The sequence below is a fragment of the Hemicordylus capensis genome, chromosome 2 (genome assembly GCF_027244095.1).
Source record: "Hemicordylus capensis ecotype Gifberg chromosome 2, rHemCap1.1.pri, whole genome shotgun sequence".
NCBI lineage: Eukaryota > Metazoa > Chordata > Lepidosauria > Squamata > Cordylidae > Hemicordylus > Hemicordylus capensis.
Window position 1 is genome coordinate 340,842,999 of NC_069658.1, and position 24,045 is coordinate 340,867,043.

The 24,045-nt window shown below is 46.8% G+C and overlaps 1 protein-coding gene across 2 annotated transcripts in view; it reads left to right on the forward strand.

Moving 5' to 3' along the window:
• Positions 1 to 911: 911 nt before the first annotated feature.
• The window catches only part of ANXA6 (annexin A6), a 94,439-nt gene continuing 71,305 nt past the window's right edge, over positions 912 to 24,045 (forward strand). The window contains exons 1-3 of one of the 2 annotated variants that reach the window (XM_053297014.1): positions 912 to 1,017; positions 9,318 to 9,594; positions 19,199 to 19,254. In XM_053297014.1, coding sequence (XP_053152989.1) covers positions 19,237 to 19,254 — 18 coding nt within the window. In that variant the 5' untranslated portion in view covers positions 912 to 1,017; positions 9,318 to 9,594; positions 19,199 to 19,236. The remainder of the gene's footprint in view (positions 1,018 to 9,317; positions 9,595 to 19,198; positions 19,255 to 24,045) is intronic. The other variant, XM_053297016.1, reaches the window with a different exon arrangement.

Consider the following 24,045-nt stretch of genomic DNA (forward strand, 5'->3'; position numbering starts at 1 on the left):
ATCAAACCAGACTCACACCAAATTGGGCCTGTTTGGATTTTGTGCATACTGGAGCTGGACCTGGTTCAGTTCGCGTTTGAACTGGCTTGGGCCTGGCTCAAGGGGGTGGCGGGGTGGTAAAATTTATTCATTTGTTGGTTTGTTTGTTTATTACATTTCTAAACCGCCCTATCCAAAGGTTCTGGGCAGTGAAATGGTTTTTTTAAAAACAGCAACTTACCACCACCGAGGACTTTGGTGGCCTCAGGGATGCTGTGGTGGCTTCGGGGTGTCCGTGTGGCCCCGTCCCCCTGCCAGCCTCCCCCCAGGCCGTTTTGGCCCATTTCAGGGCTGTTTCAGCCCTATGTGCATGTGTGGCAGCCATTTTTGGCTGCTGTGCATGTGCACTGGCCATCTGCATGACCCGGGTCACTCAGATGGCCAGTGTGCATGCATGGCAGTAAACAAAATGGCCACAAATCATGCACAAAGGGCTGAAATGGCCCTGTAATGTGCCGAAATGGCCCGGATGGAGGCTGGCGGGGGGGAGGGAAGCCGCCAAATACCTCCCACAGCCACCACAGCAGCCCCTGGGGCCGCCAAAGCCCTCAGTGGCAGTAAGTCACAATTTTAAAAAACCAATAATGCCCCCTACCACCCTCAAACTGGGCTTGAACTCATAGGCGGAATGCGGGGGGCAGGCAGGGTACGTGCCCTAGGCGCCACTGAGGTGGGGGTGCCACGCCAGTTCCTGCCACCCCCACCCCATTGCCCACCTGCCCAGCCCCAGGGCCCCTCAGCCACTTGCCTCCTAAGATCGGCAACGAGGCCTAGGATGAGAGCAGCCTGCAAACTGCAGAGCTCTTCTCTCCCCACCTCTCAGCTGATTGGCGGGTAGGCAGGGCTTCCAGAGAGGCTTCCAAGTAGGCCTCTCTGAAGCCTGAACTTGGCAGGGCCCAAGGGAGGCAGGAAGCCAGGAAGGAGGCTGGCAGATTTCCCTGCAGCAGACCCTCTGCCCAGACTATCCAGTACAGCCAGGTAGGCTGTGAATTCCTTTTTGTGGTTACCCCCCCTCCCCCCAATATAAGGATCTGCTTGCCATAGGGCTTTGATATGGGGGGTGGGGCGAGACGGAGAAGTCTCTGAATATTTAATTTAAAACAGACTGAAAAATGTGCTGGCTTTTAAAACAAAAACTATCTAAAAGGCCTATAAGTAGCTTGTTTCATGTCAGAAAATTACAAACACTTCTGGAACAAATATTTATTTATTTATTTATTCATTCATTCATAAATGCACTTATGTTCAAGTTGTTTTGCAACCCAGAAGGTCTGAGTGAGAACTGTGAAGCATGTGTTGTGCTTTTATTTTATTTTATTTTTCTTCTGTGTGAACTGCTCTCCAATAACTTGCAGGGACTTCAGGGTAAATCTGGCCAACATGTGAATGCAGCACCTCCATTCCAGAGGAGACGTGTGTTAAGGGGCTTTAAAAGCCTCGTGTGAAAAACCTCCCGGAATCAAACTTTACTGAATTTGTTCAGAATTCTGAGAAAACAAACATAGGCTCACCCTGCATGGTTGAAAGTCTCCTTTGCTAATCTGCAGCGAGGGGGACATTTTAATAATTAGCGTTGCTAGTGTGTTCTAGGCATTAAAAGTAGCACAAATATATAGTACTCAGTGTATATCACTATATACTGTGAAGTGTGCATGTGTGTATTCAGTGAAATGTATTTCCAGGCAGCATACCTGAACGGCTTAGGTCCAAGTTACCTTAGAGAGCGCCTTCTTCTGCGTGATCCCCACCGCACACTAAGGTCATCTGAGGAGGTTCGTCTCCAGTTGCCACCGGCTCGTCTGGTGGCGACTTGGAGGCGGGCCTTCTCTGTGGCTGCTCCGGAGCTGTGGAATGCACTCCCTGCGGAAATCCATAATTTGAGTTCCCTGTTGGCCTTCAGGAGGGCCCTTAAAACGTATTTGTTTGGCCTGGCTTTTCAGGGTTTTTAAATTTTTAAATTTTAAATTTTAACTTCATTTAGGGGTTTTAATTACTTAACTCCCCCCCTTGGCCTTGTGCAGAGGGGAGGGAGTTTGTCCCAGCCTGCTCTGCACGAAGCCCAAGAAGGGTTTCGTTTGGCCCTTTTGGTCAAGGGGCGGGTTTTCGGCCAGGATCGGCTGATCCCCGCCCCATTCTCTTCAGTTGGGGCCAGGCAGTCACAGGAGAAGGAGCTCTCTCCTCCCTCCCTCCCTCCCTCCCCGGTACAGAGCGGGTCTAGCGACTGGTCGCCTGAAGGGGCCGAGTAGGAATTTTTTGCTCCCAACGCATTGGCCACTGTTGGGTTTTTTTTTGCCTACTCTGTTCTGTGTTCTGGGTGCGTAGTTAGAGTTAGGTCGGCCACAATGGCAGCAACAGTGTGGGCAGTGTGGTAATTTGAGGGTTAGAATATCGGTGAGCACCCTTGGATATGTAAAAGGATGATTGGTTAATTGCTCCTTTGTGGCCTGTGCGGCACGGGGAAAGTGATTGCCATGAAACCTGCTTCAGGACTTCTCCAACCTTTGGGCTGTGCGGTCCGGGGTGGACGAATGCCTAGAAGTATCCAGATCCTCTCTTATAGAAGGGGGGGTTGGCTTTGAAGGAATTGAGTGGGGTGTACCTGCCCATTCCTGAGCCAGGGTGTGTCGCCCAGTAGAGTGATGGGTAAGACTTCAGAGTTCTGACCTGCTTCTATTGGCCCGCACTGTTCTCTAAGGTGTCCCTCTTGGTGTCAAAGTAAGCACTAGTGTGGTGAATGCACATATACCCCATCATGAGCCAACAGTCATCATAAGACAAAGGCTGGCAGGAATCATTCACTGGTTTATAGACACACACACACACACACACACACACACACACACACACACACACCCCTTCTTCTTCCCCTATTTTGCTAGTGGCTATTTGGGCAGATGATCTTGTAGGACAAAGTCATGTTTTTTTAAAAAGAATGAGATGAGACAGAGAAAATGACACTTGGAATCCTTGCATAACTCCTGACTGTTGTTCTAAGTCTTTTACAGAGATGGCTCATGTTTTTAGGTTTTGATCAACAACCATGTCTAGATGGTACAGTGTTCCTTTTAACAGGGATTTCCAGATATTGTTGACTACAAGTCCCATCATTCCTGTTTGGACAGGGGCGCAATTTCAGTGCTTGCCCTAGGCGCTATTTTCCCTAGTTACGCCTCTGCTTGAACTGGCTCATCCATTTCGGCTTGAGGTTGAGCCTTCAAAGCGAGCCAGTTCGAGCCAGCTTGCACATCCCTACCAACAAGTAATCAGGATGAATGGCTCCCTATATACTGCTACAAAAACATATGGACTTCCTAAATAGCAAGAAGTAAAAAAAAATCTATATAGAGACAACATAAGTGATTGTAAGAGCATCAGATTTCTGTACCCTTTTGGAGCATGGCCAGACAGCTGCTTTTCGGGTAGTTAGTGTGCCTGGACCCTCTGATGTGTGAGGCAGCTGAGAAGTGAAGACAGATAGCGTCTGAGATATGTCCTCTCAACATAAGCTTTTTAGATTTCTTTATTCCAGACTTTTGTTCTTGGAGTAAGTCACTAATAGTGATGAATTAGATTATCAACCTTGCTAGTACTCATGTTCATTCAGAGTCTGAAGTGGTCTAACAAAAGCCAAACTTAAAGCACAGCAGAGCAGGGAGCTCACCCCAATTACCATTATAAGAACAAAATGGCTGCCCACTCGGCACCCTGAGGAATTTTCCTTGTGGGAACAACAAAGTATACAGAGAGAGAGAGAGAGAGAGAGAGAGAGAGAGAGAGAGAGAATCTCTATCTATATATATATATTACTAGTATTTTTAAGCCCATTAAAATAACGGGCGCTAGTAGGGGGCGGTGGATTTGTTGTTGGGCAGCAAGACCTACGGCAAGCCTTTTTGCGGTGCAGGATCACATGAAATTTAGAGCAGGGAAAGGAACCCCATATGCACGTGACGCATGCCCCTAGGGTGCAAAACAGGAAGTAGACTCTACTTAGTAGAGGCGAAAGAAAGGCACTGCGCGGATTGTGGCTATGCGGAGAATGGCCAGTCGTCAGAAAGTTCATGTTGTTGTTTTTTTACATCCAGGGAGGGCAGAATGAGTCAGTGGAGCTACTGAGAATAGAGTCCCGCAGCCGAGAGCCGGGGAAGCAGCCGCAGCAGCTCCCGCATGAGCTCGCAGGCAGAGATTGCTGCTGGGGAGGAGTGTGTGGAAGGAGCTCTGCAGGGCCTGCCCACTGCTGAAGGGAGGCGGGGGGAGAAAGGATGAGCAGCCATCTGGAGGAGAGGCTCAGGGAAGTGGCTTTTCTAGGCGCCCTACAGGAGGTACAGGCGCTGCTTCGCTTGGGAGTGGAGGTGAATGCTCAGAACGAAATCAATGGCTGGTAAGACCGACGCCTCTCCTTTCCTCTCCAGCCCCCTTCCCACTCCACTCTGGGGCTTATTTTTAGCAACAACTCCACTCCTTTCCAGGATAGATGGATAAATAGCGGGGCTGCAAAGGACACGTTTCATCCCCGTTGGCTGTTTGTGTGCTCCATAAACGCCGCCGCCGTGTCCCCCCCACCGCCATTTCAGCGGCAGGGCCAGTCCCGCCGCCTCTGCCCTCCCCGGTCCCCGCTTCTCCTCCTCCTTTTGCCCACAGGGCCGCCTGGTGCCTGCAGCCGTTTTAGCAGCAGGGCCGGTCCCGCCACTGCCGCTTCTGCCCTCCCCGGTCCCCGCTTCTGCTCCTCCTGGACCGGGAGCCAACATGGCTGCCTGGTGCCTGTGGCACTCCGCTCCGCGCATGCCCAGAACGGCCGAAGAAGACACGGGCGCAGAGACATGGGCGCACACCCTGGCTCTTTATTATAGAGGATTCTCCTGGGTGCACCTTAGAATGTGTGTCCTGGTGCTCAGCTGATTGGCTAGGCAGCGGAGGCGCCTGATTGGCTGAGGCGCACCCAGGAGCACCGCGGAACCCAGACAGTGGTGGGCCTGGCTGCGGAGTTGGAAGGGAGGGAGGGCAAGAGAGAGTTGGGGGGGGGGAGGGCAAGAGAGTGGGGCAGGAGGGAGTTGGGAACAGCCGGCCCCAAAGAGCGCACAGATGCTCTGTGCAGGTCGGCTAGTTTAGAATTAATCCAGACCATGAATCCAGTGGAGCAACTACCCCCTCCTGCCCCCGCTGCTCGGACACCCATATGCCTGCAGCACTGAGAACTCATGGAAGTGTGCAGAGTCCAGTGCTGAGAAAGCAAAAGCCCAAGCAAGGGAAATTTAAATGTGAAGCTTTGCTTTATTGAAACTCATTCCCCCCAGCAAGGCTTATTGAGAAAACTGCCAAGATCATATCTCACTAAGCAATGAGGAGAAGAAAGAGCAGCTCCAGTTGTATAATTTTTCTTTCTTTCTTTACAAAAAAGAAAAGAAAAAAATGAATCTCCATTTGTGCCTTATATGGTTTGATGGTTATGTTTTATGGAGCTTGCTCTTGATAGGAGCCACGTGACCTTCCTGAGTTATTTGGCTCTTTTTCTCTCTTCCTGGGAGCTGCTGCTGCTGCTGCCAATACAATTATTATGACCCTTGAATGCTGTGAGGAGAGGGTTCCTGTAAAAGAGGAGCTGAACGGAACGATGAGACATTGTCGTCTGGGCTCTCTCACAAGGCTCGGTCTAGCTCAGCTTTAACTCTGTGGGCACGATCCAGCATTTATCAGTACTAAAGTTGCCATTGTAAACATGCTTACTAAGGAGAAAGCCTGCTGAACAGCATGGGATGTATTTTTTGAGTAAACATACAACAGATTGCACAGCATGGGTATATTCCTACTTCACAATGAGATGACAAATATAACACAATATGATGAATATCACAATGAGATGATGAATATAATGGGTCTTATCTATATATTTAATTTTCCTAAACGTACCCATCGCTAATTCCATGTGTGGCAGCTCTCGCGAGAGCAGCTGCCTAGGAGATAGTGATGGGGATGGGAGACTATGGTGGTGGCGGCGGGCCGAGGCAGCGGTGGGCTGACCTGGCCCTGGCCCAGTTGCTGGTCAGCCGGAGGCAGTGGCGGGCCAGCCTGGACCTGGCTTGGCCGGAGGTGGCAGCAGCGGGCTAGCCTGGGCCTGGCCTGGCTGCCGGTCAGCCAGAGGAGGCTACAGCAGGCTGGCCTGGCCACTGGTTGGCTGGAAGAGGAGGCAGCGGGCCGGCCTGGCCCAGCCGCCAGGAGGAGGAGGAAGCCGGAGAGAAGAGGTGGCGCGGCCCGCAAACCATAAAGCGTGTATGTGGTTGGGGGGGAGAAGCAGACTGGCCAGCTGGCCTGTCAGAAAGCATGGGGAGGGGGTGAAAAACAGGTGGCGGGGGGGGGTCGGCCAGCCAGAAAGCCGGGCATGACAGCGTGGAGTGGGGGGAGAACAGTGGCGGTGGCTGGGTCGGCTGGAGGCGCAGATGCTCTGCACCCAGCCCAGCTAGTTATAAATAAATACTCAAAGGAATGGGTTGCAAATTCTATAGAGAGCAATGGCATAAGATTTAGGCCTGTTTCACGCCTTACATTTTCTAGGTATACACCTAAGAAGTTACAAGTATGCACCTAAAAATGTAAAGTGCAAATGATAAAAATATATGATACACACACACACACTCATTTGGCAACTATATTTGGTTGCAATTAGCAGTTAAAAAATAAATAAAAATACGGTGAGGCTATTCTCCTGACTGCAGGAAAGCGGGCTAAAGGAGCCCAGCCCACTTTCCTGCGGTCGTGGGAACCACCAGGAGCCGCACAGTGGTTCCCAGCGGTTAGCCCGCTTAAGTTACCCTACTTAAATGAGGTTAGCGGGGTGAGCGCGCCGCTAACCCTGTTTGACTGAGCGTGTGCTGCCACGGTGCGCTGCAGCAACACACGAGTAAACACTACAAGAAGTTTGCCAGCACAGGGGGTCTCCCCAGAATGCCTTGCAGCCCTCAATCCTTGTAACCCCAACTGGCTCCATGACGCTCCACACAGAGGCCCTGTCATGTGGACAGCTGATCCAGCTTCAGCCTACCCCTCCCTCAGTCTGATGGACTGGCTCAACAGTGAGGGAAATGTGTCTGAGCATAAGGAGAGGAGGATGAGATGCCGCCTGACATTCCCCCCCCCCTTCAAAAACCGAAACCTTTACCTTTAAGCAGGAGGGAGGATGCTCTTCCCCCGCCGACACTGTGTCAAAAACCACTGGCGCAGGGCAGCAGCGTACCCTCTTGCCACCTGCAGTCAGCGTCAGACTGGAAGTGGCTGATGAGCGTGCACGACGTGCCACCCTCCGCCACCGAACCACTGGTTCGGAAGTCGGGGAAAGGGCCTCCAAACCAGTTTGTGCACATCCCTAGTATGTGAATAAGAAAAACAGTAGTGTTGATATTGTATGAATATAAGAGATTATTGAAGTATGTATATATGTTTAAAAATATGTTTTGAGCCAGGGGGATGCACATGTGTAAGTGTGTGTGTGTGTGTGTGTGTGTGTGTGTGTGTGTGTGTGTGTGTGAAGTGTTTCTGTGTGTGCGGAGACTGTAATATTTGCATAGGTATGAATGAGAGAAAGAGTGTTTCTTTCACATGATCTCCCCATTCCTCTTCAACAAAGACATGGGAGCAGCAAGGAGGAAGGTGGGGAGCCAAGGCAAGGCAGGGATCCATCTTCACTTCTTTGTTCCAGGGCTCACTTCAACTTTGCTACGGAGATAGATGGACCCATGGGCTAGCTCCGTAGAAGGCAGTTACCTAGGTCATGACTAACCTTTGCTGGATCATGCCTTGCACATTTAAAGGGTTTCCTTTAGATACTCTAATGCTAGGCTAGCTAACTGCTCCTCTGGTTAGTCATGACCAAACCCTAGCGCTTGTTGTGCAGCCTGGTCCTATGTGTATTTACTCACAAGGATATCCAACTGAATTCAACTTATTTCTAAGGTGGTGTGCATAGTAAAGTAAAGTAAAGTGGGCTGTCAAGTCGGTGTCGACTCCTGGTGCCAACAGAGCCCTGTGGTTTTCTTTGGTAGAATACAGGAGGGGTTTACCATTGCCTCCTCCCACACAGTATGAGATGATGGCCTTTCAGCATCTCCTTATATCGCTGCTGCCCAATATAGTACCAGTGGGGATTCGAACCAGCAACCTTCTTCTTGTTAGTCAAGCATTTTCCCCGCTGTGCCACTTAAGGTGTACATAGTACTGCAGCCTTAAACATCCCTGAAAGTGAGGTAAAGTGTGCCCTCAAGTCGATGTTGACTCCTGGTGACCACAGAGCCCTGTGGTTGTCTTTGGTAGAATACAGGAGGGGTTTACCATTGCCTCCTCCCACACAGTATGAGATGATGCCTTTCAGCATCTTCCTATATTCCTGCTGCCGGATACAGGTGTTGGTAAACATACTAGTGAGGATTCGAACTGGCAACTGCCTGCTCCCTAAACAGGTTACTTTCCCATTGGGCAAAATTCTCTCTCACTTCCAGGCAGGGGGATCTCACAGCAGCATCAGCTAATTTAGATGTGTGTCCTGAGATGCAAGATATCCAGTCACTGCTGAAGTCTACACATTTGGGTAGTATTGTTGTTGTTTACACAGTCAGACAGGTGTTATTGACTGGTTTGTTTTATCCAGACATCGAGTCCTTCCAAAGGACCTGGGATGGCTGAATTTTATTATCAATATTGTTGCTGTTATTATTATACATATCGTCACAGAATAATAATAATAATAATAATAATAATAATAATAATAATAATAATAATAATTATTATTATTATTATTATTATTAACACAGTCAGACAGGTGTTATTGACTGGTTTGTTTTATCCAGACATTGAGTCCTTCCCAAGGACCTGGGATGGCTGAATTTTATTGTCAATGTTGTTGCTGTTATTATACATATCGTTGCAGAATATAGGCTGTTCCCAGTAAAGCTGCTTTTTGTAATTGGCTGATGGTGATTTCTGTGTTGTTTTGGAATTGCACCTAGGGTGCCAATTACCACTGGGATTATTTGGGTCTTTTTCTGCCACAGCCTTTCAATTTCAATTTGTAGATCTTTGTATTTTGTGATTTTTTTCTATTTCTTTTTCTTCTATTCTGCTATCCCCTGGTATTGCTATGTCGATTAGTTTCACTTGTTTTTCTTTCTTCTCAACTACAGTTATATCTGGTGTATTGTGTGGCAGATGTCTGTCTGTTTGTATTATTATTATTATTATTATTATTATTATTATTATTATTATTATTATTATTATTCCTTCTTTCCCCGGAGCAAAATTTGGCAGGCCACCCAGCAGGGATTTCTGCAGCAAGTGTCAGTCTCCCACCTGGAGACGAGAGGGTGGTACCAAGGGCCAGCCAGGATTGGAAGGCTCTGGAGCGAGTGACGTTGCTACTCTAGCAGAGCGGAGGAGAGGAAGCAGCTGCATTGCATTGAGGTCAGCCTTTGCTCTGCTATATCGAGTGCCGGGCTGCCAACCTTGCAGCAGGAGACTGAAAGGGACTGCTCTTTTTTGCCTCCGTCCAACAGAAGAGGCCTTGGCCTGCAAGTAAGTCTTTTAACGATAGCAGGGAAAGTGAGCCTTGATTGTTGGAAAAGAAAAGGACTTTGTGGGGAAGGGGATAGTTTGAAAGAACAAAAGCTGTTCCTGTAGCAGCTGCAGGATGGTGTTCTTTGAGGGATTGAGTCAGACTTCTTTCTTTGTTATCCTCCAGTTATTCGTGGAGATTGCCTGCTTTGTACGGTAAGCTCACATGGGCTCTAAAGATCCACACCATCCAAGTTCCTCTAAGCTTGCTGGGAAACTTGTCTCTTAAGTATTCATGAATTAAGTATTGTGTCTGTGGAAAGCTGGTAGGTGTGGCTAGGGTGACCACCCACCAGTCAAGGATGGCAGCCTCGGAGAAGAGTTGCAGTGGAGATTTTTGCCAGAGAGGGTGGTGGGATTTTTTTAATTTTTATATTTATTTGGTTGCCTAACGGCATGATTTCAGATAGTACATGCTGGCTCCATTATTCTTAATAAGATCTTTGAAGGGAAAAGTCTTGAGTCCAGAAAATGAATGGTAACAGATCAGCAAATCTTTTTGTGGCTCTTGCAGTCTTAGTACAATAAAACACGTGGGGTCTCTGTTCCAACTGTTACCAAGCTTCATATTAGAGGGATGTATTCCTGCCTGTTTTAATCCATTAAAAACCCTACAAGAGATTTTTTTTTGTTTGTTAAAAAAAACCATGCATATATATATTTTCTTGTCTTAAGGGGAAGTTATAGGAGGCTGAATGAAACCTGTTTTGGGGTTGTATTTCTGTTGGAGAGAATATAAGGCTATAGCTGAACTTAAACTTTCTTGTCCTGCTGGTCAGGGCTAATTCCAGGCACACTGAAATTACTGGGGCCTTATCAAGTAGAGACATTTTGAATATCAGATCACAGCCTTTCCCTGTAATTCTTTGTATCTTGTGACTTCCAGTTTAGTTGAAAGCAAAGCATGTGTCTTTCTAAGCAAGGACAGTATTGGAGATCTGAGTGTTAAAACATCACAAGCCATGGCTCATAAATCACGAGAACAAACCAATGACATTCAACATAGTTTGCTTTTATTTAGTTTCAAACTACTACTACTACAACATATACTTATATACTGCTCTTCAACCAAAGTCCTCAAAGTGGTTTACATAGAAAAATAAATACATAAATAAGATGGTCCCCTGTCCCCAAAGGGCTCACAATCTAAAAAGAAACAAAGGCAGATACCAGCAACAGCCCCAAAGGCTTTTCAGTTCTGAAAACAGGAACACATTTGATTGATTAAATGCTCAGATTCTCACTATGTTGGCAACTGGGGCTCTAAAAGAAGGCACCTAATACTTTACAGACACATACAGCCACCAGAGCAACTTACTGCACTGAGCTCCTTTGTACTGGGTGGGGTCTGACTGCCATATTGCTCCATGAATGACTGTTAACTTTCAGATGCTGCAGGCCAGAACATTAATGTTTTAATAGCTGTCTTCATATCATGCCACCTACATGGTTTTAAAATAACCCTTTTTTAACCAGCTTGATGAATTTAGAAAAAACAGCTTTATGAATTCAAACCACTGATGTCTGGCAGGAGGGCAGATGTTGGTGGTTAGAATACGTAAAGTTGAAGTCCGTGTATTAAATTCCAGATTGCCTTTGAGGCTAATCTTGTTTCATTTTCCTCCTGGAGAGTGCAGAAGTCAAGACAGACAGAAATTTACTGAAGAAGAGAATGTGCAAAAGCTAACTTGAAAGTTCTAGGAAAGAACAATACTCTGATTGCTTTCAAAAGGCTGATGGGCTATCAGTTCATTCTCTTGTCATTTTGGGGACATGGGTGCAATCATGTTCATTCATTCCACTTTGGTCAATTTTTTTGTTTTTCATTTTTGTCTTTCATTTTTAAATTCACAATTTAGTAAACTATATATTGTTTTACCAACAAACATTGTTATCAATACAAAAGACTAGCAGTGTTTTCTGAGGCAACCATTACCATAGATATCCCCACACAATCTGGTAAATCATTTTATCAGGGGTGCTCACAAAGTACTTTTAAGCCCCTACGAAATAATTGAAACCAGGTCTTCCCAAACGATGTTCTCTGTACTGTCCTCATGCTGAATCATCAAGAACCTTGGAAGGGAATTTCAGTCACTTCTGAAGAATGTCAAGATTACTCTCTCTGGTTACAGCCAGGGAAGCAGCCCTGCAGTTTTCTGGGATTAGTCGGACCAATGCTATTGATGGATCCACTAGACAGCTTGGTTATCTGTGTGAATGGAGTCTCCTACACAATGCCCTTAGATGTGATACAGACCTAAGCCTCTGCTGCTTATTGTGCTCTGTTAAGTCACCTTTCCTTTCAATGGCTTGTATTTGCCTGAAGCCACCTGGTTGTAATTGCTTATTGTCTTGTGTTTGCTCTTTGAAAGCTACATCATGGAAATAGACTCTGACTCCATCCTTGGAGATTAAACAAACAAACAAACAAACACTAGCATCTCTTGGAAAGCAAGCTAGCATTTTTGTGGAATTGTTTTTTGATGTTGGGGGTAGCCTTTACGTTTTGTGTTAGTGCAGTATATCTAGCCTAATAGAGGTGTGTATTCTGGAGGTGTTTTTTCTTGAGGCAGAGTATTTAGGGTGTATTATGGGCTATTGGGCACCAAGGGGAGCTTGTCATTCTTATTCTTGCCATAATTATGAGCATTTTCCTCCGAATGTGGATGGTCTCTCTAGTGAGTGCAGTATTTTGAGCACAGTGAAAATCATTCTCCAACCAAGGTAACGTTGAGCTTTAAAACTATGGAAGTCTTTGATCCAGAGCATGAAACTTTTCATAATCAATCTGAGCTGGTGAGGAGAGGAAATGAAGAAGGAGAGGAAATATGCGCACCCCACTCTGAAATGCTGACTTCCTAACAATAATGAGGACTACTCTTTAAGATTCTGGTCAGAGCAATAGAACAATGCCCTCTCTTGATCAGTATGCAATTCCTGATGAATATGCTGTACACCAGATGCCAAACATAGGAGCTATGATGACCAAGCAGGAAATTAACATTAGGCAGGATTGTTTGCTCAGAAACTCTAATTCACAAAACAGTTTCTCAATCTCCACTGCTCTAAGCTTAAAGCTTCACCATGAGTGCCCCATCCTATATTTCTCATTCTAGAGAGAGGCAGCATAGCATAGTGGGTAGAGTGTTGGACTAGGACTGAGAAGACCTGAGTTCGAATGTGCATTCAACCATGAAACTCACTGGGTGACTCTGGGCCACTCGTGTATCTCAGCCTAACCTACCTCACAGGGTTGTTGTGAGGATAAAAATAACCATGTACACTGCTCTGAGCTCCTCAGAGGAAGAGTGGGATATAAATGTAATAAATAGTTAGCAGGTGCTGGCTGTCTTTCATGTGAGCCATGCTGCTCCTGGTCTTCTGCTAAATCTAGCCTTGGAATTCTTGGCATTACTGGTAAGTAAGTTTCCCTGCGGACTGATATTTCTTTGCATGTTGCTGCCTTTGAGATTGTCCCCAGGGCACATGATGACATGTTACTCTCATTGATGGTGTCTAGGGCCCCAATCCTTAGGGGCTAGGGCTGTAGCTCAGTGGTAGAGCATCAGTTTTGCATGCAGAAGGTATCTCTAGGTAGGACTAGGAAAGACTCCTGCCGGAGGCATTGGCGAGCTACTGCCAGTCAGTGTAGACCAGGGATGCATAACTTTGGCCGTCTAGCTGTTGTTGGGCTACAGCTCCCATCATCCTCCAACTGCAGTGGTCAGTAGCCAGGGTAATGGCAGCTGTAGTCCAACATTTTGACTTATGTAGACAATACTGCGCTAGATGAACTAGTTGTCTAACTCGGTATAAGGCATCTTCCTGTTTAGTCTTTATACTAGGTTGAGGCAAAATGGCTTCCTGAACTTTGCCTGCTCACAGGCTGCAAAGAGGGGGGCTCCACTCTTTAGTGAGGCTGGGAACAGCACTTGTCCCACTTTTGGCGGGTGGCAACTCTGCTCTCGGCTTGGAACTTTGTTCCCCACCCCGCCCCCTGTACAATGCATTTGAGGGGCCTGCACGCTGGAGATTTGAGGGGTTGCACTCAGCAACATCTGGGAAACCCTGTTAGAGGGAACACTGTTGATGACCTGACGTAATCAGTCCTGGCTCCATAGTGCACACCTGGTGAGTATACATTTGTTATATGCACAAATTATGTGTACATGTAAAGTATTTTGATCTCATATAGTAAAGCATAATGTGTGAAGCAGTCCTTGGAAAGCTGCCAGGCTCTTTGTCTTTCTCATGAATTACTCCATAGCATACACTGAAGACTTAAGGGTTACTTTGTTGTTGGATCCCAGCCAGTAGACAGACTGCAGTGCGGTTATGGGTTGTCTGTGAAGAGCTGCTGAAAAGACTCGCTCATTGGAGATTCGAACTCTGCTTTCAAGCTTTTACTGTGTGGGTGTTTCTTTTCCCCTCACTTTTTTCTTTTTTTTTTAAAAAAGGACGACAGCCTGTGGCTAGGAGCCTTGCCGGGAAAGTAGTTGAAGTCTGCAGGCTTATAAAGTGAAAAGATGCTGCTGCTCTTTCTCCAGAAAGTTGATGCAGATCTGTTTCCCTTGGAATTTATTATTATGCCTTGGTTGCCATTTTAAAGCATGTTTTTGTATAGTGTTTCTATGGTAAGTAGAGCAGATCTAGACTTGCTATAAAGATGACTTGCTTTATATCAAGATGAACCTCTTGGTCCAGTTCTTGTGCTACTATAGCAAGATAGACTTTTTCACATCAAGGGCACTTTCCAAAAACAAGCCTCCTGACACACACACATCTCTTATTGGACTTCCTAATATGTTAAGAATTATCAGTAAATGCCCCCGAATCACCAAGAATCTGTCCTTTATTATAGAAATCTCATGCAGCTTATTGGAATCATGCCTTCTGCTAGTGTAGAACACTTTAAATCTTCTAAGATATGGGGATAACTACCAGACCTATTCACATGTTGTATTTGGTGCACAATACAGTCTGTATACACTGTATGCATGTACAGTTATTAATGCATGTTCAGCACACATTCAGTAGTACACTTCCTATCTGTACCTGGCAATGGGAAGGGTCCGTACCCAGGCAGGTTCACTTTTAAAATGAATATAAGTGCGGACATTTGCACAACCAAAAACACCCACATCTGGGAGTGACTACCCAAGTTTGGGAGTTATGTGTGCTCCCAATTTTCAGTTGTGTGGAAGCACAAAAAATTCCAGTTTTCCTCCTACCTTGCTTCCACACAATCCCTTCTACCAAGGTTTTCCTCTTATCTTGCTTCCACGCAACCGAAAATTGGGAGCACATGCAGCTCCCAAACCCGAGTAGAACACAATCTTGGATTGTGTGAATGGCCTTAAACTCCACATATGTAGAGACATCTATACGCATGCACATTGTGGTGTCTGGATAAGGCTCTTGTTGATGGGGAAAATAATACTTTGGAAGTAGTTGGTTGTCCAAGACAATGCAAGGAGACTGTGCTAGTCAGTGCTAAAACCCAGAAGTCTGTATCTAGCCTTTGCACACCCATCATTCTGCTATATAATGTTCAAGCAGCATGGATTTTATGGGGCACTTGTGACACACTGTGGGGGGGAGAGGAAGAAATGGGGTGCCTTGCCTTATCTGGCACACAGTTTTGTTCTGTTGTCTATGTAAACTCCAGTTGTCTTGGCTGCAATGAATCCAAAGCACACAGGGTTGTAAGTTCGATTGAATTCAGGGGGATTGGGTTCTGAGTATCGAGATCAGGCTGTCAGAGGGATAAACTGACAATGAGAAATCTTAAGAATGTGTTGGAAATGGGTACCTTTCTTATGCTGCAGCTCCTCTCTGCTTTGGACCAATGCCACTATTGAATTTTCCTGCAATTAGTGAATATGAAATGGAGGAGGGTGCTTCTTATAATGTGAAACAAAGGGCATGAGGTAATATTAACCACTCATTCATGCTTCCCGGTCTTTATCTAGATGCTCAACTCACTCTTGTCTCTGCTTTGGCCATTTTTGCGGAGCCACCCGTGTGATGTAGGTGTGGCTAAACCCATCTGGGAGTGACTTTGGAGAGTGTTGGCTCTGCCTGCCACCCCCCTCAATTCCACTCCTGGGCAGGCTTGCTTCCTGTCCCCCCCCCAACTGTTTGAACTACAACTCCCATAATCCCCAGTCACAGTGGCCAATAGATAGGGATTATGGGAATAATGGGGAAATCTGAAGGAAGACCGATGTTGAGCAGCCCTGAATGTATATGAATAATTATCTCCCCAGTGTTCTAGTGCTCCAACAGCAGCACACTTGAATGGGAATGTACAGTTACTGCAAAATCCATAGCAGCCATCAAGCTCTGTAGTGGGGTTGGGGTGGGAGAGAGTGCTGAGGTCTAGGGAAATTTTATGCCCAGTACACAGAAAAAGCAGAATTGGGAGGCAGGAAGTACATGTTACCTTTTAAAAATATAGATACTTCTGTAGTTGTGTTGTGCAAGAACACAAATGCATCAGAGTCGTCCAGCTATATTTCCTTTCATAAAGGGAGCATCACGTCTGGGACCTCTGGCCACCACTGGCTTCATTGGCCTTCAGAGCTACGGCCCTGGTTGGCAGCGTCACGCCCCATGAGCAGCCTGTTAATTTCACAGGCTGCCATTTTAAGCTGCTGTCCCAGGTTGTCAAGGGGAGTCACAGGGCTCCTGCACTCAGCAGCCCTTCTCCTGGACTGGCTGCTTATCATCGGCCAGTCTGGGTTTAAATAGTCCCTGGCATGTGGGACAACTCCCGTGCAAGATTTTGTTGTTTCTGCGCTCTCTGGGGGCTAGTCAGACACTCCCAGAGCAGCGGGGATGGCCACATCGGGGGCTGTAGGGCAGAGGAGGGGCACCATGCATATGCACACATGTAACGCCTCCATTCTGTTTACTTCCTGGGCGAAGGTGAATACACCAATCAGAAACAGGAGGTGGGGTGCCCCACCCCCTCTACAACCCTATTGGTCAGAAATGAGTGGGATGGATAAGGGGAAGCCTGCTGTGTGAACCAACGGATGGAAATAAAAATGTAATGAACCATACTGAAAGGCAGCAATGTGCATGGCTGATACCAAGTCCAATACACACTTGATATACTCTCGTTCTAATTTATAGCTCTTTCTCCTGCAGTAAAGCCCCCAATCTAGAAAATGCCTTTGAGGCAGGGCAGTGGTGGTGCCCGTAATTGTAGCTGCTGTTTGGCTTTGATTACATAGATGGAACAATGGATCTTAAAATATTGGCTGCTGCAAAATCAGAAAGGGTTTGAGGGGTCTTGAGCCTGGTTTTGTTTTATGCTGAAAGTAGAGGAGCACTTGGTGATACAATTATTTGCTAATTACATGTGGGCAGTGTTTCTAGAACTAAATAGATTTTAAAAAGGAAAAGGAGAGAAGAGAGACCAGGCAGAGCCTGGCAGGGAATGTAGTCTCTTTGCATGCCTTGCTCAGGTCATGATATCTCCTCTATAAGCACTTTATAGCTTCCACTTCATAGAACACAATCTGCCATATCACTTTGGCTGCCCCTGTTTTCATGGCTTATATATGGACAGGACAGTTATGGAACAATGTGACTTTCCCCCTCTATCAGAAGTACCCCATCTCTGATTGGTGACTATGATAAATGATGATGAGATGAGAAGTACCCCACTTTGCAATTTTGTGAGCTTAAGAGTAGTGAAAATGGGCCAGCCATTGCTTTAAATTTGGTAAGTGTCATGGGCTCATCTCCATTTCTAAGGCAAATGGGGGTTACACTCCCAATCTTGCTGTACTGTGACAATAACAAGGCGAGCAATCAACGGCCACAGAACAGTGTGGCAATATGGCATTCACCTCACTTGTCAATGGGAATGTAAGAACCGCCTTGCTGGATCAGGCCCAAGGCCTAGTCCAGCATCCTGTTTCACACAGTGGCCCACCAGCTGCCTCTGAGAAGCCCACAGGCAAGAGGTGAGGGCATGCCCTCTCTCTTGCTGTTGCTCCTCTGAAAACTGGTATTCAGGGGCATCTTGCTTCTGAGGCTGAAGGTGGCCTATAGCCACCAAATGTGTCCTCACCCATACTAACAGAATGAAGGCAATGAATTAGTTTAACTTACTCTCGTGGCATTGCCAATAGCCAGATTTAATTGGCTAAATGGTTCTGTGATATCATGTTCACTATGTGATCCCTGATTAAGTGTTGTCAAATGGGTGTTGACTCTTAGCGACCACATAGATAGTTTCTCTCCAGGATTATCTGTCTTAAACTTGGCCTTTAAGGTGGTACATTCATTGCTGTCATAATCGAGTCCATCCACTTGCTGCTCGTCATCCTCTTCTCATCCTTCAACTTTCCCCAGCATTATGGACTCCTCAAGGGAGCTGGGTTTTTGCATTATGTGTCCAAAGTACGATAATTTGAGCCTGGCCATGTGTGCCTCGAGTGAAAATTCTGAATTGATTTGTTCTAGGATCCATTCGTTTGTTTTCTTGGCTGTCCATAGTATCCTCAAAAGTCTCCACCACCAAAGTTCAAAAACATCAATACTTTTTCTCTCTTGCTTCTTCAAAGTCCAGCTTTCACATCCATAGAGTGTCATGGGAAAAACCATTGTCCAAACAATTCTAACCTTTGTAGGTATAGATATGACACAGTATCTAAATATCCTTTCCAAGGCCTTCATTGCAACCCTACCAAATGATAGTCTGCAGCATATTTCTTGACTGCTGGATCCTGTACTGTTGATGGTCGATCCTAAAGGCAGAAGCTATCCACCACTTCGGTGCCTTCATTTTCAATGCTGAGGCTGGCTGCTGTACCCATTGTCATTAGTTTAGTCTTCTTGACATTTAGTCGTCGTCCCATTTTTTCACTGTGCTCCTTGACTTTCATTACTAGTTTAGCTAAGATAATTTAGGAGCAGAAGAATCATAGGCATCAGGGAAATGCAGCAGAAGCAAAGCAGGGAAATGAACTGTGAAGAAAGGTGTGGTCAAGAAGCTTTGGGGAATGTTGTTTGCAGATGACATTTGACATAGCTCTATAACAAATGGAGTGACTGACAAACATTGGAGTGTTGACTTGTTCCGGTTTTATATCCCATTGTAATATTTGCCAAACACATCCTTTGTCACAACATCCAAAGGGAATCTCTGAAGAGGAGCATCTCCTGAGGACAGCCATGTTTTGTTTTTTGTGGACAATATAATGCACATGTGTTGATGTATTGTTGGGTTCCCAGCAATTTCCAGCAATTTTCACGGTGAGGAAACTAATTAGCCATAAGAACACACCAAATTAATTGTGCTTGAAGTTTAATGCGGTGGATTTGGGGGCAGTTGTCACTCCCATGTTCTGGACTTGTGGGATGTTTTTATCCTGTGAAACTGTTTTAATTGTTTTTTACTTTGTTTTATATTTGTGTTAAATTGTATACACCACCTAGAGATATACATAGCAGGTGGTGTGTAAATATGATAGATAAATAAATCAAGCACTGAGGAGCATCTTGCAGTTTGGACATTAATTTTTTTTTTTGTTCTGCCCTGCAGCATCCTCCATCTTCTCTACTTATACCTGTCCAGAAACCATGTCAAGTAAAGGAAAGGTAAGATACTTGCAGTTCTTCTAGTTGCTGTTCTTGGGGCTTGCTCACAAGGTCCTGGGATTTGTTAAAGCTTTATGAACTGACTTTATTTTGGTTGTGATTGCTCAAATGCCGTTGCAATGGACATGCGTTAACATGGGTTGTGTCCTGACCATGCCCTGGTGCAGACAGGAAGTAGTTTTGAATAGAGGCCAGCTTCTGGCACCAGGAGGCGCCAACTCCAGTTCCGTTCTGGTCTTTGCTTGAGGCAGCATGTTCTATGGGACATTCTCTCCTTTCCTTATTGGAACTACATTGAGGCTAGTTGTCGTCTTTCTACTCTCCCTCTCTTTCCTGTCCCCCCGCCCCAGATTGTGTGAGGGTGGGAAGAGAGTAGCTTTTATATTAAACAAATTCTCCAAACATTTTTTACTTTTTACAGTTGGGCTCATTGGCATTTTGTGTTTTGGTTGCTTTTACTTTCATTTTCTCCACGAGGCTGCATTTATCTGCCTTTCCCCCCATCTGTTCCCTCATGGAACTTTCTCAGACCAGGGAGGTGCTGCAGGGTTCCCTCTCAAAAGAGTTCCCTCTCTTTTTGAAGGCAGGGGGTGAAATCCCCTAAAAGAATCATGTTTGGCTTTGCTGTCGTGGCCACCTCCCGTGCCTTCCACCTCGACTGCTCAGGGGTGGAGTGGAGATATAGTTTGTTTGTTTGATTTATATACTGCCCTTCCAAAATGGTTCAGGGTGGTTTACAATTAAAACAAACCACTAAAACAATAAAGAGCTAAAACAAATTAAAAACAATAGAACAACAATTAACAATTTAAAAACATTTTAGAACAACAATTAAACAATTACAGTGATTAGAAGCCCGAAAATCAGGTTAGAATATTAAAACAGACTTAAAAACCCTGGAAAGCCAGGCCAAACAAATACGTTTTAAGGGCTCTCCTGAAGGCTAATAGAGAATTCAAATTGCGGATTTCCGCGGGGAGCGCATTCCACAGCCCCGGAGCAGCTATAGAGAAGGCCCGCCTCCGAGTTGCCACCAGATGAGCTGGTGGTAACCGGAGACGAACCACCTCAGATGACCTTAATGTGTGGTGGGGATCACGCAGAAGAAGGCGCTCTCTAAGGTAACTCAGGCCTAAGCCGTTCAGGGCTTTAAAAGTAATAACCAGCACTTTGTATTTTGCCCAGAAACATATCAGCAGCCAGTGCAATTGTTTCATAATAGGTGTAATATGGTCTCTCTGGGTTTCCCCAGAGACCAGTCTGGCTGCTGCATTCTGAACTAATTGAAGTTTCCAAACTACATACGAAGGCAGCCCCACATAGAGCACATTGCAATAGTCAAGCCGGGAGGTTACCAGCTGGTGCACCACTGTTTTGAGGTCATCCTCTTCAAGGAATGGGTGCAGCTGTTGAATCAGCCGAAGCTGATAAAAAGCACTGCTAGCCATGGCCTCCACCTGAGAAACCAGGGTGAGGCCTGGGTACAGGAGTACTCCCAAGCTGTGCACCTGCTCCTTCTGGGGGAGTGTAACCCCATCCAGCACAGGAAGATCTAACTCACCCCTCAGATTCTGAGCCCCCACAATGAGCACCTCCGTCTTGCTTGGATTCAGCTTCAATTTGTTATCCCTCATCCAGCCCATTACTGCCTGTAGGCAGGCATTTAGAGAATGAGTGCCACTTCCTGAAGATGAAAGGGAGAAGTAGATTTGGGTGTCATCAGCATACTGATAACACCCAGCACCAAATCTCCTGATGACCTCACCCAGCGGTTTCATGTAGATATTAAAAAGCATTGGTGACAGAATGGAGCCCTGAGGGACTCCATATAGCAGCTCCTGCTTCGAGGAGCGACTGTCACCAAACTCCCTCATCTGGGATCTACCCGAGAGATAGGAACGGAACCGGGCTCGTGACGGAGCCGGCGGGGGGTGGGGGGAGCAGGGGCCGCATGGCCCCTGCAAGCCCCAGTATGCCCTGCGCCAGTGCGCAGGGCATACTGGGGAGACCCCTGAGCCAGGAGGCGGCTTTTTGCCTCCCGGCCAGGGGTCTACTCATGAGTAGGCGCAGTGCGAAGCCCGCTGCGGCTACTCACGAGCCTAAAAAGCAGGTTTGTTGGAGCACTCGCTCCGCAAACCTGCTTTTTAGCAGGGGTTCTCGAGCGGGTTACCCGCTCAAGAACCACCGGGCTCGGCTGCGAGCCCGGTGGTTCTTATGACTAACAGAAATCGGGCTAGGCTCTCCTAGCCCGATTTTTGTTGATCGTGAGGATCGCCCCACCATCTCCTAGACCTTGAGCCCCCTTCCCAGGCAGCCCAAACCGTCTAGGCCTCCCTCTGAGCCTCCTTCACCCTGCCCTGGACCTTCCATCCCCAAGGGCTCACAGCTACCTATACAGACAGCCTCAGCTACTGGCTAACCCTATCATTCCAGTCAACATATCTAACTCAGAACCTATTGACCCAGATAAGGAGGAGGGTGAGCTATCAGAGGAAGAGGCACCTCAACAGGTACCTATTACCCTATGTCTCCTTTCTCAAGCAGACTTTGAGGTATTCCTTGCTAAGGCAAAAAGGGCAATTAAGGATGTTCTCTTGCAGAAAGTCCCCAAGATCCATCTGCCTTTGACCAGGAGGTCTTCCCTTCCTCCTCTATCCAAGGCCTACATGCCCTTCCCTTCTATTTTCAAAAATGTCATTCTGGCAGAACGGAAAGTGCCTTTCTCTACCAGACTGGTGGGGACCTGACCTAAGAAAATGTATTCGCTCTCACAGGAGGTGCAATCTCTCATAGCTTTTCCCTCTGTGGATCTTCCTGTAGCTCAACTGGTTTCCATCTCAGTATTGAACATGGAGGGTCAGGAACAACTCCACCAGAAGGGACACACACAGACCCTACGCCAACAATTGTCTTCCTTTCATCGATCTAGACCATTTCATGGCCCATGCAGAAGCCACTACTGGGATTTCTGCGCCTCCAACCTGAAGCCTCAAGGAAGGCAGCAGTGGGGACAGTGAAACAGAGGTTCAGCACGACCTCAAAATAACTAGTGATGTGCACGGACCGGTCCAGAGGCCATTCTAAAGGCCTCCAGACATGGGGCGGTTCAACGCCAGGGTGAGGGTTCCTTTAAGGGTGGGGGAAGGTGTACTTACCCCTCTTGCAGCTTTCCCCCCGCCTGTTTGTGTATTTTAGTAAGCATTTGGGGCGGCAGGGTACCTCCCTGCCACCCCTTGCCCTGGTTATCAGCAAAAGGCTTCAGAAAGCCTTTTGCGTGTGCGTGTCTCTGCGTCGTGCGCGCAATGTACGCACGTGCAAAAGGCATTGTGAAGCCTTTTGCTGACAACTGGGGGAAGGGGTGGCAGGGAGGTACCCTGCTGCCCCAAATGCTTACTAAAATACACGCACCAGCGGGGGAAAACGGTGGGAGGGGTAAGTACACCCTCTCCCTGCCCTTAAAGGAACCCCCACCCCAGTGCTGGACCGCAGCTCTGCAGTTCCGTGCACATCCCTAAAAATATCCATTCCTTCCAAACTGCCCCCAAATACCTAGAACACAATGACTCGGCTCCAGTAGGGGGCAGATTTCTTCTTGTATCACCTGAATGGAAATGTTCCACAGAGGATAGCTGGGTGCTCCACACCTTGAGGGATCTCAGCTTGGGCATGTCTCATGTTAACAGTGGCCTACAACCACTGGGGGAAAAGGAACACTGGACTTGCCATGAAGGGTCCCCTCCCCCATCAGTGCCCCTAGGCCACCCGACCCTTCTTTGGATGTATATAATTCATGTTTCGTTGTTTTCTTGTTGGGCTTAGGCATCCTGTGTGTTAGGTGGCCACAGCACTCAGGGCATACAGCATCAGGGTTCTCCCTACCCCAATCTGTTTTTCTCCATGTTATTGCTAACCTTGAATTTTCCTTTTTGAACTCACCTTGCATACATACGTTTTGCATACTCTTCGCAATCAAGTCATGGAACTGGAGTTAGCGCCTCCTGGCACTGGAAGCTAGCCTCTGTTCAAAATCACTTCCTGTCTGCACTTGGGCATGGTTGGAACACAACCCATGTTAATGGCTGGCCTACGAGCACTGGGAAAAAGAACCCTTCACAGTAGGTCCAATGTTCCTTTCTCCTAGCAGCTGTGGCTTTCCCCCCTTCTTTTTTTATTATACGATCCCAAGCACAGTTTACATTCTTTTCTTTCTGTAGCCAGCATTGGTATTCAACAAAAAACAGATGCATATTAGCGAGTGCAGAGAGAGAGAAAGAGAGAACAGGCAAGGGTGGGAGGGAAGCAGGAATGAAAAAGGAAAGAGAGGCTCTGTTGCTTTAGTTAACAGAAGCTGATGATCACATTTCTAGAGGCTTCCATAGTTGCCAGGATAGTCAACAGGAGGTCTTGACCCTCCTGAAAGCCAGCTTGGAGGCGGAGCCCTGACTGCTCCACTTCCTTCATAGAAAACTCAGACCTTTGGGGCCCAAAGATCTTCACTTGCCCTTTGCTTTGCTCCACCCAGAGGTGGCTCAGAGCAGACTGAAGCAGACTGCTTCAGACAGTGAATATGGAGACGTGTGTGTGTTAGCCAAATTAAAAACTTGCCTCTGTGTGACAAAGCATGAGGCAGTCTCTCAACGTCCATTGACTTGAGCTCTAGCAAAGTCTGGTCACACCCACATGGACACCCTCGGTCCTGGCCCTGACTTCTAACGCATGTGGAGGTAGAATCTTCCTTTTGTTAGAGCCAATGAGGGAGGTTGGTCCACTAATAAGTTCTTTGTTTAAACA